The following is a 16,117-nucleotide window of genomic DNA, read 5'->3' on the forward strand; positions in this document are numbered from 1 at the left end:
TTGAATTTTATTCTGAAGCACTGAATTTATTCAAATTTATTTACTATACACATATTTACATGGTTCAACATAGCACTATGAAGATGTAAAGCAATACATCTAGAGAAAAAAATTATTATTAGAATGAAAAGAATACCATTCTACGCAAATAGAAATACTCTAAAGAATATGAGTTATATTTTCTAAATACCTCCCATTTATTTATAGGAATGAATGGAGGAGAAATTGAGTGCTTAGATGATAGTGGGACTACCCACACAATATTAAGAAATAGGCAATTATTCATTGAACTAATAGCCTATAATTCCTCTGTGACTACGATGATTGGATTATCACAACTAGTAAAAGGGCGAGGAACTGCCAAATTTTTGCTGCCTAATGGCGCAACATTTCAAGTCACAGACGCTCTATATGCACCAAGAGCTAATGGAACCTTGTTAATGTTTCAAAGCAATTTGTGCCAACGGTTATCATGTAAAAACACACCGTGAGAATGGAACTGAATACCTTGATATTACATCTAATGACTGTGGAAGGAAACACATCTTAGAGAAACTTTTGAGTCAATTTAGTGGACTGTACCTCACTACGATTCGGATCATTGAATCCTATACTATCACCAACAATGAAATGTGGGACACTGACTCATACAATCTTTTTGCATGACCGCCTATGGCACCGAGGTCGTGACATGATGATCCGTATTTTTCAAGAACTCACACGGACATCCCTTCTTTCGAGTGAAAAATGGGAGAAAAATCCGCCACACTGCAAGGTGTCGGTTCTAGTATTGCTCAAATGCAGTCATTGACTTCTGAAGTACCAGAAGCACTACCTCCCTCCCATTATGCCTCATTGACTATTTCAAAGGCACATCACTCGTTTTGCAAAGCCTGCTCTTTAGCAAAAACAGGATCGAGACCTTCCTATGCTAAAGATCCAAAACAAAACATTCCATTCTTACAAAGGATACAAAGAAATGTCTGTGGACCTATCCATCCAGAATGCGGACCATTCAAGTACTTTATGGTTCTGGTGGATGCTTCGACAATCTGGTCACATGTCGTTTTATTGTCCACAAGAAATGCTACAACACTCCTAGCACAGATTATACGTTTAAGGGCTCACCACCCTGATCACCTTATCAAGTCTATAAGGCTTGATAACGCTAGAGTTTACATCAAAAGCATTTGATGATTATTGCATGTCTATCAAGATTGATGTAGAGCATCCTATACCCCATGTGCATACACAAAATGGTCTCGCAGAAACCACCATCAAAAGGCTACAGATGGTGGCTAGGGCATTGGTTATGCGCCCCAACCTGCCTATATTTGCCTGGGGTTATGCAATATTGCACGCAACTTTACTTATTCGTTTAAGACCCACAGCTAGCCAACCATTTTCTGCATACCAGTTGGTAACTGGATATGAGCCTGACACCTCACACTTACGCATAATTGGTTGAGCAGTATATGTGCCTATTGCGCCCCCACAACGCACCACAATGGGTCCTCAGAGACGATTAAGTATTTATGTTGGATACGAATCCCCAACAATTATCTGCTATTTGGAATCCTTGACAGGCGATCTCTCTACCGCTAGATTTGCGGATTGTCACTTTGATGAGACAGTCTTCCCATCGTTAGGGGGAGATAGGAAAAAGGATTTTCCAAGGGAACGACAGGAATTGTCGTGGTTTGTCCCCACTCTGTCTCATCTTGATCCCCGCACTTCATAAAGTGAAAGTGAAGTGAAAAGAATAATCGATTTTTAGAACGTAGCAGATTCGATGCCTGATACGTTTACTGATATCGCAAAAGTGACGAGATCACATATACCAGCTGCAAATGTGCCTGCAAGGTTAGAAGTCCCCAATAAGGGGCACGGTGCCGCAGATAGAGGTACTGCAACCGCACTTAGTGGAGGTGTGGTTGAGGCCGTGGCTCCGCAAGGAAGAGGGGGAGGTCACTCGGTTCGATTGACACTCCGATTAAATATATATATATATATATATATATATATAATTAGAAAAACTCAAAAAAGAAAAAATGAAACACAATCAAAGTGACGCAGCTGTTAATTGAACTAAAAAGGCAACACATTCACCGACTGAAACGTGTATACACAAGCAAACTCCATGTATCTTTCGATGCCAAGTATTTAAACTCCAGATAGATATGAAACAAACATATCCGAAGCACAGAACAAGTATGAGACAAAGCTCCAAGCTCCAAATTGAATCATTTAACTGATTGAAACAAATATAAGAAGAAGAGCAGAAGCGCACTGTAGAACAAATGTACCTGAAGCAGCCAGAAATTGAAGCTCCAAGCGAATCGAAGAAGAGGAGATGTCTTGAGCAGAGAAGATTGCGACTTGCGAAGAAGAGCAGAAGAGAAGAGACGAAGTGGTCAGAAATCTGAGATTAGGTCTCGTCACTCTCGATTTGGGTTTGTTGTTGTTTTTTTTTTTTTTTTGGACTAAATATTGTTTAGTCCTTGAGCTTTTGACCATAAAACACTTCAGTCCCTGACCTTCTAATTTCACACGTTTAGTCCCTGTACTTCAAAATTTCAGACCAATAGGTCCTTGCCGTCTAAAAGTCACGGCAAAATGTCTATTATGCCCTCAGTTCTTTTTTTTAATTAATTAATTATTTTATTTCTTTTTTGGAAAAGGAATTTTTTTTCCCTTTCTATCTTTCTGTTTGAAAAAAAAAAAAATAAAGAAAATAAAGAAAAAAAGAATAAATAAAAAAAGAGAAAGGAATAAATTTATTTTAAAAAAAAGAACTGAGTGTATAATAGACATTTCGCCGCGACTTTTAGATTGCAAGGACCTATTCGTCTGAAATTTTGAAGTACATGGACTAAACATGTGAGATTAGAAGGTCAGGGACTGAAGTATTTTATGGTCAAAAGCTTAAGGACTAAACAGTATTTAGTACTTTTTTTTTTCTCAGGGTAAAACGTCATTATTACTCCACGTATCTCTGTGTGTGTTTGAACGCCTTTCCAAAGTTTTCAAACACATTTCTAGCTAAATAGTTCCATGTATTCCATCAATTCTTTGCCAGTATTAATGTCTACTTCTTCCACTCTATGATAATATAGTAACGCACATGTCCGGCCAATATCTGCACTTATTTAGAATTAGGAGTGTAGGTCATTTTTTTTTTGTTTTGAGAGTGCATGCCTCAATATTCTAGCTCCATGCATGGCTACATCTTTCCTTGTAGGCCTTTCCGTCCCCTTTTTAAACTTGGACATCTTTCCTATTACAAATCGGGACTTTTTTTTTGAGATTTTTTGTGTCGTCACTTGAACTAAGGCTTAGTTTGGGATTGCTGTGCTGTGAGAGGAATCACTTTTAAATTTGCTGTGAGAGGAAGCACTTCTAATTTTGCTGTGAGAGGAAGCAGTTGAGTGTTTGGTAAACTGTTTTTGAAAGTGCTGTGAGAACAAAAAACAATTTCGAAGTGTTTGGTAAACTGTGAATAAAAAGTGCTGTAAGCGTTTATAATTACTAAAAAGGACATAAATGTTGAAAATACCCAAATAAACACCACTAAATAAAAAAAATTATGTTCATCTAACTCTTCTTATATTTTCTATTGATTTTTACTTTTGTTTTTTTTAGTGCATTTTTTTTATTGATTTGGAAACGTGTCCAGACTCCAGACCCTTCGAAGTCTAGTAGACAACCTAACGTATATTATTATAATTGTACAATCTAGATAGATACCTTTGATGATAATTTAAACAAATGAATTACCAAAAAAAAAAAAAACAACAAAAGCTTAGAAATAAGACACGAACAGTAAACAAAAAGAGAAGACCATTATCACTTATTCCATTCTAATCCACAACGATCAGGCAGAAGGAACTCAAGGAAGAAAAGCCAAATAGCCAATTTCATCTTCATCTTGTTGATTTTTCCTCCTGATCTACCTTTCTCTTCATCTTCGTTCCCCCCCCCCCCCCTTCTCTCTCTCTCTCTCTCCCATTAATTTTGGATCTATGCTTTATTTTGGGTTCTGAAATTTAACCATGGTGAGATGCTATGATGGTTATGTTGAGTTTGTTCCCAGATGGGAAGGAGATTTTGAGTCTGCTATCAATCTTGCAGGTTCCATTCTGAGTTTCTTTTTTGGGAATTTTGAGATGGTTTTTCTGGGTTTCAATTTGATGTTGATGAGCTCTTGAGATATGGAGATGGGTATGAGTCTACTTGATTTTGAGAGTTTGGGATTATGAGTTAGATGTTTTACCTCTTCAAAATTGTGGGATGTTGCTCTCTTGAATTTTAGTGAAGAGGAAGAGGAAGAGGCGGAGGTGCTGTAGATGACGTTGTTGAGATCTTTGCAGAGGGAAGAGTGCGAGAGGGAAAGATGTAAAGTTGAGAAGAGCATGAGGAAAATTCGGATATTCATCAAAATTTCATTTAATCTTTCGCGTCGAGGGTTGATTCCCGCAGAAGCTGAAATCAAAAAGCTACGAATTGCAGCTTCTTCAATTCGGCGGTTGGGAGAAGCGCTTCGGGTCAGAAGCTGATTCTCCATGGTTTACCAAACACCACCAAACAATTTCAGAAGCGCTTTTGAGATCAAAAGCACAGTTTCAAAAGCAGTCCCAAACTGGGCCTAAGTGTTAAATACCATTATCTATAAATTGTGAGATTATGACTTTAGAAAATTTCAAGATTAGCACTTTGAAGGTGACATATCAGGGGGTATTCGAGGCATGTTAAAATGTGCCAAACCTTGTCAACTCCTTTTTTTCTTGAAATTCTCCTTGACCATAATCTTATCATTGAGAAAAAATAATTTTTAGAAGCTGCTCTAAGAAATGGATCGATCCTTCAAGATATTTTGGGCCGGGCAGGCAAGAGTTGTGATTGCGAAAGGAAAATAATCTTTTCCCAAAAAACAAAAAAGCAGGAGACCATCAACGGTCGACCAACCCGACCCTCCACATTCTTCTCTAGTTCTCCGTCTGCGGTAGCCGCTAATCTCTTCAGAAACAGGTTCGATTTGTCTAGTCTCGCTGTGTATTACCACTTTGGTTTCCCTTCTCTATACATCATTCTACTTCATTTCTCTGCTTACAATTGAAAAATTTCCTGAAGACGACCAAAATTGTTTGTACTATCAAGTTGGTAAACATTGATTCAATACTTACAGTTTAAATTCAGTTGAATTCGAAGGTGGTCACATGTTTTGTGCAATTCAATTTCATGAAGTTGAATTCTTATTTACTTTTGAGTAGGTGTTAAAAACTTTGAATAGCATTATTCCAGTAGCTTCTTTGGTTATACTATCTGCAGTATCATTTCATCCATTCTAAATGTGCTCCCATTATGTTTCGGAGTTTTTCAACTATTTTTGATTCTTTTAACAAGGATTACCTTTTGAAATTTGGAGGCTCGAAGAGCTGCCACTCATGTTGTTTGAAATTTACAGAGGATACAACTTTAATCGTGTCTTTTGCCTCCAGTACGCGTTCCCAATTCGACAGGCAACTACTTGATATCTGTAAGTCCTTCACTATCACTAGAATTATAAACTAGATTGGAATTTCTCCTTGTTATGAAAGTCTATATCTTTAATTTTGGACGTTTTTGAAATCTGATTATAATTTCCTTCCCGGAATCAATACAATTATGCTTTCTTGCTTTAGCTTAAAGAACAAATAGTCATATAACTTACTGTGGCTGAACAAAGCAACCTGTACAAATAGTTCCATCAATTATTTGCTTGTATTGATGTCTAATTATTACACTTGATTATAATGGGATGGTAATCTGTTCAGTATCTGCACTTATGTGGAATGGGGATCTAGTGTTGGGTATATTCTTTTGGAGAGTGCATGCTTAAAAATCCATAAATTATGGAGAAGACCAGGTTAACCTTGTATATATACACATACACACAGAGAGCTTCCTCTCTAGACTACTAAATTTCTAATCGATCTATATGCTGTGCTGGGTCATCCCTTCTATATCAGAGTACTAGTCATTAGCGTCCCAAGTCAAGCACGAGTGGTTGAATATATAGTTATTTAACTAAGATCTAGTCCATTCCTTGCTTAGTTTGAAAACATAATTCATATATTCATGTTTTTCTACTTTGTTTTCCTTTCCTATCTGTAAACGGAAATCAGAATTTATGTGTATCTTTTCCTTGACCGGTAATGTACCTTGGGTTGATGTGTTCTGTTCTTGTAATTTTGCTGAATTCTACTATTAAGTCCTAGCTGTTAGGCTTTTAGTTTCATTCTCTCAGCTGGCTACTCAAGCATAGCTTTACTTTGTCTCTAAACTCTTCCATTTTAGTTGTTTGTTCACTTGTTGCCTTCTCAATCTGCAGCAAAAGCCTTTTCATTTTTGTCCTTCTTCTTGTCCATCACCACCAGAGGTCTAGACAAGCCAAGCTAGAATAATTAAAGCATATACATCCCAATTTTATTGAACTTTGAACTCTAATTTATCCCTCTGTATTTTAATTTCCACTTGAAGGTATGCTACGATCGATAGTGATTAATTTTGCATTTGCAATTTGAAAATCTGAAGTTCACTATGAGAAGCTAACAACCTATTGCAACCTATTGCAATTTGGAACGGGACTCATTGCATCCAAAGCTCTGCGTATTTTGGTGACTGAAAAACATAAAGCAACTGAAGGCCTAACAATTGACCAAATTTTTCACTGTCCCAACAAAATATCAATACTAGAGCCCTAAACTGAAGACACTTCTACTACAGAAATTCTCTCAGCATGGCCTAAAAGGTCAATTGGCAATGCCTTTGATTAAGACCGATAATCATTGTTTTATCATACTGATATCTAGCTAGATTCACATTACAAACACTGCATCAATGTTAACGAGTCAAATGACTATCGCCCATCAGCATATGAAGACATTGACATGTCGCAAATGCTAGACCAACTGGCAGTACCAGGACCACCACCACCATCAACATTCACAGAGTAATCCTTGGAAGTATTAGGTGATCCCAGCAAGTGCTCTGTCTCTTCTGGAAAGTAATGATCTGCAGAACCCCATGGATGCTTTGTCATGATCATTCCTTCTAGCTCCATGGCTACTTCTCTCATGGTAGGCCTTTCCTCCCCTTTTACCCTCAAACATCTTCCTGCAAGTTTGGCCACATTTTTCACCGTCTCAATATTTCCTTCATTCACTATCTCATCATCAAGCACTTGATTTAAGCAATCTTCTTTCATGGAAGCAACAAAGATGCTTGCTAAGCATCTATCTTTAGAAACTGCCCCTTTGCTTGTTAAAAGCTCAGCCAAGAGAACCCCAAAGCTGTAAACGTCACTCTTTTCTGTTAGTTGGTTTGATTGCATATATTCAGGGTCCAGGTATCCGAATGTCCCGAGCACTACAGTTTGGATTCCAGCTTCACCTGAAGAAACCAATCGTGAAGCTCCAAAGTCTGACACTTTCGCCGTATACTTATCATCTAACAGAATATTCACTGCTTTGACATCTCGATGTATGATTGGTGTGGAAATTGAGGAGTGTAAATGGGCTAGTGCTCCTGCTGCTTCAGCTGCTATCTTCATTCGTAATTCAAATGAGAGTGATGTTCTTTTCTTATGAATGTGCTCATGAAGAGTGCCATGGCTGATGAACTCGTATACAAGTATAGGCACTTCTGTTTCTAAACAACAACCCAAAAGCTTCATAACATTTCTGTGGTTGATTTGAGAAAGAATGATTACCTCGTTGACAAATTGCTCACTCTATCTGCCGGCACAAACTTTTGACTTCTTTATGGCAATCACTTGGTTATCTGGTAGTATACCTTTGTATACTATTCCATAGCCCCCTTTGCCAAGAACTCTACTTTCATGGTAATTGTTTGTAGCCTTCTGAAGTTCTTCTGCACTAAAAATTTTTGTTGTCTCCACGGTACCCCCATGACTGGCAAGTTGTTGTTGTAACAATAAGCCTCCATTTTCTTTGAAGTACTTTTCTTTCAGTTTAATGAATTGTCTTTTCTTATTTCCCCACCATAACCATGCAATTCCAATGAATGAAACCAAGAAGCCTACACTTACACCTGCAAATATTGTTTTTGTGACCTAGTTTCTCGGAGCTAGGGTGAGATCGGAAACCTAGGGTTTTCTTTGATCTGTATTGTTTCTTGCGGCCATGAACCTGTTGTTCAGGAATTGTCGGGGGATTTGCAATCCTTCCACACGACGTGCTCTGAAGATCTTAATTTCACAGCACAAACCGAAACTGGTGTTCCTGATTGAAACTAAAATCAGAGATGAGGATGAGTTCGAGCGACTGCGATGCAACCTAGGGTTTGATCATGCAGAGGGTGTGATGAGCGCGGGGTTGGCTGGCGGTCTGGGCTTATTTTGGTATGACGATATGAAGGTCCAAATCCGGCAGCCTTCTACGGCTCGTTTTATCGACATAGTAGTAGAGGAAGGTGGTGGTCTTATGCGGTGGCGATTCACGGGGTTTTACGGCAATCCGGAAGCTGCTGCTAGACACGAATCTTGGGATATTCTCAGGGCTTTGAGTGATGACGATAGCCTACCGTGGGTTGTACTCGGCGACTTTAACGAAATTCTTTTGGCATCGGAGAAACTGGATGGCAGACCGCGATCGGAGAATCAAATGCGCGGTTTCCGGGATGCGTTGGGATATGCGGAATTGGTGGACCTAGGGTTCCATGGGTGTTCGTATACATGGAGTGACTCTGAGACGAAGGTTCGGTTGGACAGGGTGGTTGCTACGGCTGCATGGTTCGGGTCATTCATTTACCTCCGAGCAAGTCAGACCATATTCCACTCCTGCTCTGTGTTAGTTCAGTTCCTATTATCCAGAAGCAGAAATACCATAGGTTTCGGTTTGAATCACTCTGGTTGAAGCATGAGGGATGTCATGTGACGGTCCAGCAGCAATGGCAGCGACCGGTTCTGGGGCAGCCTATGTTTATGGTCTCGAAGAAGATTGAAAGGACAGGTATTGCACTAGATGCCTGGCAACGAAGTGTGTTTGGTGATAGGCAGAAAGCATTGATGGAGATTCGATCAAGGCTGGAGGAGGTGAAGGAGCTTTGGAGGAACTATTGTTGAGGAGTTTTGGAGGAAACTCTACAGGCTATTTCTCCTTCGGTTACGGAAGAGATGAATACTTCTCTTTGTTCTCAATATACTTGTGAGGAGGTGAAGGAGGCTTTGTTTCAAATGTATCCTACAAAGTCTCCTGGACTGGATGGAATGCCGCCTTTATTTTTCCAACATTATTGGGAGAGCATAAGGGATGATATTACTGATGCGGTGCACAATTTTCTACAAATTGGTCAGTTACTTAAACAGATTAATTACACACATATTTGTTTGATTCCTAAAGTTGCTACTCCTGAGTCTATGGCAGATTTGAGACCAATTGCATTGTGTAATGTAATCTATAAGTTGTGTTCGAAAGTTATTGCCAACAGGTTGAAATTAATCTTGCCTCAGATTATATCGCCTTTCCAGAGTGCCTTTATTCCAAGTAGACTGATAACTGACAATACCTTGGCAGCTAATGAGTTAGCTCATTTTATTCATAATAAAAGAGCAGGTGAGGAATATATGGCCTTGAAATTGGATTTGAGTAAAGCCTATGATAGATTGGAATGGGGGTTTTTACAGAAAGTAATGGAGCGTATGGGTTTTGCTCATAGTTGGGTGAAGATGATTATGCAGTGTGTTTCTTCTATTCGTTATTCATTTCTGGTTCGAGGCAAGCCACTGGGTTATGTGGTGCCTTCTCGAGGATTGCGGCAAGGGGATCCTTTATCACCGTATTTGTTTCTCCTTGGAGCAGAGGGTCTTTCTGCTTTGCTGAAAAAGAAGGCCGAGTTAGGTGTGTTACCTGGCATTTCTATTTGTGATGGAGCTCCCATGGTTAATCACCTTCTCTTTGCAGATGATAGTATGTTGTATGCGAATGCTAATTTACAGGCTTGTCAGGAAATTAGTAATGTATTGACGGTGTATGGGAAAGCATCTGGGCAGCAAGTAAATTTTCGTAAGAGCTCTGTTACGTTTAGTAAAAATGTGGACCGTGAAACTCAGAATTGGCTAGCCAGTTTTCTGGGTGTTACTGTAGTAGAGTCTCATGAGAAGTACCTTGGTTTGCCTACATATGTTGGAAGGAATAAAACTAGTACTTTTCAATATATTCAAGAGCGTTTGGATCAAAAACTTCAAACTTGGCAGGGTCGGCTTCTTAGTGGTGCTGGCAAAGATATTTTGATCAGGGTGGTGGCTCAATCTTTACCTACATATGCTATGAGTTGTTTTCAATTAACAAAGAATTTTTGTGATGATCTTCAGCAGAAATGTGCAAGATTTTGGTGGGGGAGTTCTAATGAACAGAGAAAAATTCATTGGAAATCTTGGCAGTTCCTTTGTAGGCCAAGGAAAGAAGGAGGTTTAGGATTCCGAGATCTACATGCTTTTAATAGGGCTATGCTAGCTAAACAGGGCTGGAGAATTGTTCAATTTCCGAATTCATTGATTGCCAAGATGTATAAGGCTAGGTACTCTCCCGAAACTTCTTTTTGGGAGGAAGAACCTCATCCATCACCTTCCTTTTCTTGGCGGAGTATTTCTGAGGCTAGAAGCGTTTTAGTCAAAGGGGCACGTTGGCAAGTGGGAGATGGGAATGATATATGGATTGGTGATCCATGGATACCTAGAGATGCTCCATTTCGGTTATTACATGTTCAGAGAGGTTGAGATGCTTCTTGGAAGGTTCGTAACTTGTTGAATAATGATGGCAGCTGGAATGAAACTTTAGTAAAGCAGGTTTGTCATGTTGATGATATCCCCTTCATTTTGTCTATTCCTTTGAGTAGCCGAAGGGTCAAGGATCGTTGGGTGTGGCATTTTGATTCCAAAGGGAGGTTTTCAGTTAAGAGTGCTTATAGACTCTTAATGGAGGAGGAGATGGTGCAAGAGGTTTCCTTGCAAACACAAGATCTATGGACGAAGCTATGGTCCACCAATGTTCCAGGTACGGCTAAAATTTTTCTATGGAAGGTGTTGAACAATTGTTTACCTACTATAGTTAGATTGTTAGAGAAACAGGTTCCTTTGGAGATTCGGCCTTATGTTCTTTGTGGAGTGGGGGATGAGACAATTGAACGTCTTTGTAGGCTTTGTCCGTTTGTGAAGGGAGTGTTGGAGGCCGTGCCTGGGATAGAACACACTGCCTATTCTTCTAGTGCTAGGCAGTTGCAGCTTATGGAGTGGTTTTGGAGTTGTGCGTCTAACTTGCCTCCTAATTTATGGGCAGCTTTTGTTTATAATTTGTGGGGTATTTGGAAGGAGAGAAATAATAGGGTGTGGGATAAGAAGACCATGGATGTGAACCAAGTGGTTTTGCTTTTGTCGGCTCGTCTCCAGGAGTACCAGAGACACCATGGTAAGGGCCAGGGTGGAGGAAATCGGCCCGTAGTTCCTTGGAAACCTCCAAGTGCAGGGTGGGTGAAGATTAACGTTGATGGTGCCTTTTACAAAGAAACATGTACTGGGGGGATTGGAGTCATTATTCGTGATGATATGGGGAGATGTTTAGGTGGTTATTATGCCTCAGTATCTCATGTTTCCTCTTCAGAACAGGTAGAAGCATTAGCAGGGAGGGAGGCAGTCTCACTTGCTATTCAGCGTGGCCTCTCTCCAGTTATTTTTGAGACCGATTCTCTTACTCTTTTTCATGCTACTAAGCAGAGAGTCATTCCCCATACTTCCTTCATTGGTCGTGTGTATGATGACATTACCTTTCATCTGCAGCAGATGCCGGGTTCTTATTTTACTCATGTTTATCGTCAAGCCAATGTTGTGGCTCACACTTTAGCTCGTTTTGCTTGTGCTTCTTCTAGTTCTTTATTTTGGGGCCTCGAGCCTCCAGCTTGTATTGTTGATGTACTATCCAAGGAGTTTACCTCCTAATTTATTTACGTTGACAGTTTCTCAAAAAAAAACAAAAAAAAAAAACACCTGCAAATATTTGAAAATTTATTGATTCAATAATTTGTTTTTGTATGTTTTATCTAATATATTGTTAATTTAGAGGTATAGGATGGTTGTTAAGTTTGTTTTCCCTTGATTCTAATTGGGAACTCTCATTGTTTATTGAGCATGATTTTTAGGTTTTGATGCTTTATCCACCTTAATTTGTTGTTTCTCTTTTTCTTAACAATCACAAGGGAAAACGTCTACCTATATATATTCTCTCTGTTTATTTATTTATTTTTAAAGAAAAAGCTTGAGAAAGTCGGGTTAGTTTAACTTGGAACCAAAAGTAGCTGGAGGTGAAAATGTGTCTGAAATTACTGTTTAATAAAATTTTGAGTTAGAATATTACGTAGGTAATATGGAAGTATACATACCCAATGAAACAATAAGCAGGACAACCATCTTTGAGAGTCCTTTGGAATCGTCTTTGATGCAGCTTCTGTCATTCATGCCGTCGTGTTTGTATCCTTGGTGACATAAACAAGAGTAATTTCCTGGAGGTGAATTTGAGCACTTTCCATTCTGGCAGGGGTTTGAAGCCTTGCACTCATCAATATCTGAAATGGAAGATACGAAAGGAAAAGCCATATATCACAAATCAATGGATTTGGTAAAAGTGCAAATGTGCAATGTTGAGCTAGTTGTAGTTTCCATATATTTTGGCTGATAGATCGAGTATATGAATTATAAACTAAAGACCACCTTGGCAACCATCTGGGTGGTAAGGGTTCCCTTCATAACCAGGCAAGCACCGGCACAAGTAACCTACTGACCCATTGACGCACATGCTGTTAGCCTTGCACGCGAAATCCTCCTTGTTCTTTTGGGCTTCATCACAGGAGTCTGTGTCCTTCCCAATAGCCCAACTAAGAATCGCTGGAAGCCGGTAGCTGTTGTCCTGTTTCTTTAAACCTGCAACAGAGAAATTAAACTTTCCTTGCTCTGCAATGAAGGCGTAGCTGCAAGGGTTAAACTCCCATATATGCGTATGATTGGCCACGGAAATCAATACCACGGTCGTATTTTTCAGCCCTCTGGGGATGTTAGTTTGGCAACACCCAGCGCCAGAGCACGAGTTATTATCGACGCTGTCAAGGCTGTTGCATATGGAGATGCACCCGGATCCGGAGAACTTGTCTTCCCCTCGGAAGGCTTGAAAATATGCGACAGTGTCACAGCCAACGGCATAGAACTTGTTTTTGGAATCGGAGATCGTATAAGGAAGAGGCAGCGTGAGCCAATAAGGGGAGTTGGACGGCAAATTGCCCTGGGCTTCATAGCAATCTTCAGCTACCATGTTCAATATTCGCAACTCACCGTCATCAAGGGAAATGTCAGTAACAATGACATTGCCTTTCATCAAATATGCCGTTGGTAGTGGGGTCGTACGGTCGCAATAAATATAGAATTCTTCTCGCAGGTAACAACCCTTTTCCATGCCAAATGGATATGGAACTGTGAGATCGCCGCACTTGTCTGTGCAGTCAGACTTGGCTTGAGCAGGAGCTGCTGTTGTCGTAGTAGTACTTGCCGCCGATAACAGCAGTAGGACTGCCACCAAAGAGAGTCGCAACGCCATGATCTGATCGACGACCCCAAATCAAGCAGGCTAGGGCCCGAGCTCGGGTTAGAATTTGGGAATTCTAAAGTGATTGTAACTTAAATTGAGAGTAACTAGTTCAAGTCCATGCAGGTTGATCGAGGTCGTTGTGCTTTTATATCTTTTATATCAATGAGTAAATGCAATTACCATGCATCTTCTCTGTCATAGTGTCCCTTTAGTCGTCAATTCAATAATCACGACGCGTGATCGATGTACGACCTTCAATCAATTAGTCATGGATTTACTTTCGGCGATCTATAGTACGTAGGTGAAAGATCCCACATTGGAAAAGTGACAAATAAAATATAACTTATAAGTGGGTGGATCTCACCCAATTGTACCGAGGCCTTTTGTGATTAAAACCCAACACCTAACGGGTGGTTAAGTTGGGACAGTATCGGTACAATGGTGGGCCACGGGCCACGCTTGTCGCTATTTAACATGGTATCAGAGCGGGTCCTTCTCCAATTGCGTCTCCACGTAGGCACGTATCATGAGCCCAAATTGGGGTTCCCTGTATTGCCATTGAAATTACCAAGTGTCCAATGAATGTGGGCCTTGGATTGTATTGACCAAGTCTCTGATATGAGGCTTGTGTCCCAATTTCCAATATGGGAATTGGATGAATGAATTTCACGTGCAGACCTAGAGTTAGGTTGCACGTGAGGGGGCGTGTTGGAGAGGAAAGATCCCACATTGGAAAAGTGACAAATAAAATATAACTTATAAGTGGGTGGATCTCACCCAATTGTACCGAGGCCTTTTGTGATTAAAACCCAACACCTAACGGGTGGTTAAGTTGGGACAGTATCGGTACAATGGTGGGCCACGGGCCACGCTTGTCGCTATTTAACAGGTGTGTAGGATGTTGACTTGTGAGTCATGTTGTTGATATCTACATGAAGAACAAAGTCAGCAGCAAATCCTGACATGAAGAACAAGCTAGGCAACTGCAGCAAATCTTGTGTAATTAATGTAGCCGTAGTTCATGACTTATTGTATTTACCTTCACACTTAGCTATAGGCAATTTATCTCCCCCATTCATGACTTATTGTATTTACCGTTCTGAGCAGTGCTCGTGACAATGAGAGTTTATTTTGAAAAGCAAGTGCTTGATTGCCTGTTCTTTTACAAGCATTAGAAGGAAGACTCAGTATAGACGAGGTGGTACTAAATTTCTAGGTTGTATGCTGTGCTGGGTCGTCCCTTCTGTACTGGACTACTAGTCATTAGCGTCCAAAGTCAAGCACGAGTGGTTAGATATTTAGTTATTTGACTGAGATCTAGTCCTTTCCAAGCTTATTTTGAAAACCATAATTCATATATGTTTTTCTTTTTTATTTCCTTTCGGACCTTTCCTATCATGTTTTTCATATTGACCTGTAATGTAGCTTGCGTTCTGTTCTTGTAATTTTGCAGAATTCTACCAATAAATCCTAGCTAGCTGTAAGCTTTTAGTTTCATATCTCTGGCTACTAAAGCTTAGCTTTGTCTCAAAACTCTTCCATTTTAGTTGTTTGTTGCCTTCTCAATCTGCAGCGGAAGTTTTTTTTTTTTTTTTTCAGTCCATCACCACCAGAGGTCTAGACGAGCCAAGCTAGAATGAGGCCTATACATCTCAATTTTATTAAACTTTGAACTCTATTTTATCCCTCTGTATTTTAATTTGCACTTGAAGCTAAAGGTATGCTACAATAGTGATTAATTTCGCATTTGCAAATTCAAAATCCGAAGTTCAATGTGAGAAGCTAACAAACTATTGCATCAAAGCTGTGCGTATTTTGGTAGAAGGCTGGAAGGTGACTGAAAAATATAAAGCAACTGAAGGCCTAACAATTAACCAATTTTTTGACTGGGCCAACAAAATATCAATACCAAAGCCCAAACTGAAGACATTTGTACCACAGAAATAATCTCGGCATTAGTCGGCATGGCCTAAAAGGCCTATTAGCCATTTAGCCATGCCTTTGATCAAGAGTTTAAGACCGATCGATATAGTTTTTTACTTTCCGCTATGGAAATATCATATTTCCATTCGGTCATTTTTCACACGTCAAAATGGAAAAAGTTATGGGTTTTTGTCAATTTATCCATTTTTAGGGATTTTTTTTCTCACTTACCCTATTAAGTTTTTTTAAGGGGAAATGATTATTTATCCAATTTTAGCTTAAAAATTGTCCACTTACCCAAACACTCTAAGACATTGCTCACGTGCCCAAACACTCTAAGAGATTATTTTCCTAATACCCAATTAATTTTTTTATTATTCATTTTATTTATTTTTGGGACAATTTTGCCCTCTCCTTCTTTGTCACTTAGAGAAAGAAGTCATTGGAGACCTTGCTTGACTTCGGTGGCGGACTCCGGCGTCTGGTGACCTGACTTCGGCGACTGGCGACCGGAATCTGGCTACCGGACTGGTGACCGGATTCCAACATCTGAATTTATTGCCCCT

At 39.7% G+C, this 16,117-nt stretch overlaps 1 protein-coding gene and 1 pseudogene across 1 annotated transcript; both read right to left on the reverse strand.

Annotated features, from left to right (window-relative positions):
* Positions 1-6,898: 6,898 nt before the first annotated feature.
* LOC112203146 lies at positions 6,899-8,458 on the reverse strand (annotated as a pseudogene).
* A 4,291-nt stretch (positions 8,459-12,749) lies between these two features.
* On the reverse strand, positions 12,750-13,637 carry LOC112203147 (wall-associated receptor kinase 2). Its single transcript, XM_024344157.1, has one exon. The coding sequence runs from the start codon at positions 13,635-13,637 to the stop codon at positions 12,750-12,752; it is 888 nt and encodes a 295-aa protein (XP_024199925.1).
* Between the last annotated feature and the right edge of the window lie 2,480 nt (positions 13,638-16,117).

Source organism: Rosa chinensis, chromosome 5, assembly GCF_002994745.2.
Source record: "Rosa chinensis cultivar Old Blush chromosome 5, RchiOBHm-V2, whole genome shotgun sequence".
NCBI classification, from domain to species: Eukaryota; Viridiplantae; Streptophyta; class Magnoliopsida; order Rosales; family Rosaceae; genus Rosa; species Rosa chinensis.

What these genes read in the sequence shown, in the direction of transcription:
- LOC112203147 (XM_024344157.1), bottom strand. Translation starts at nt 13,637, where the DNA reads ATGGCGTTGCGACTCTCTTTGGTGGCAGTCCTACTGCTGTTATCGGCG.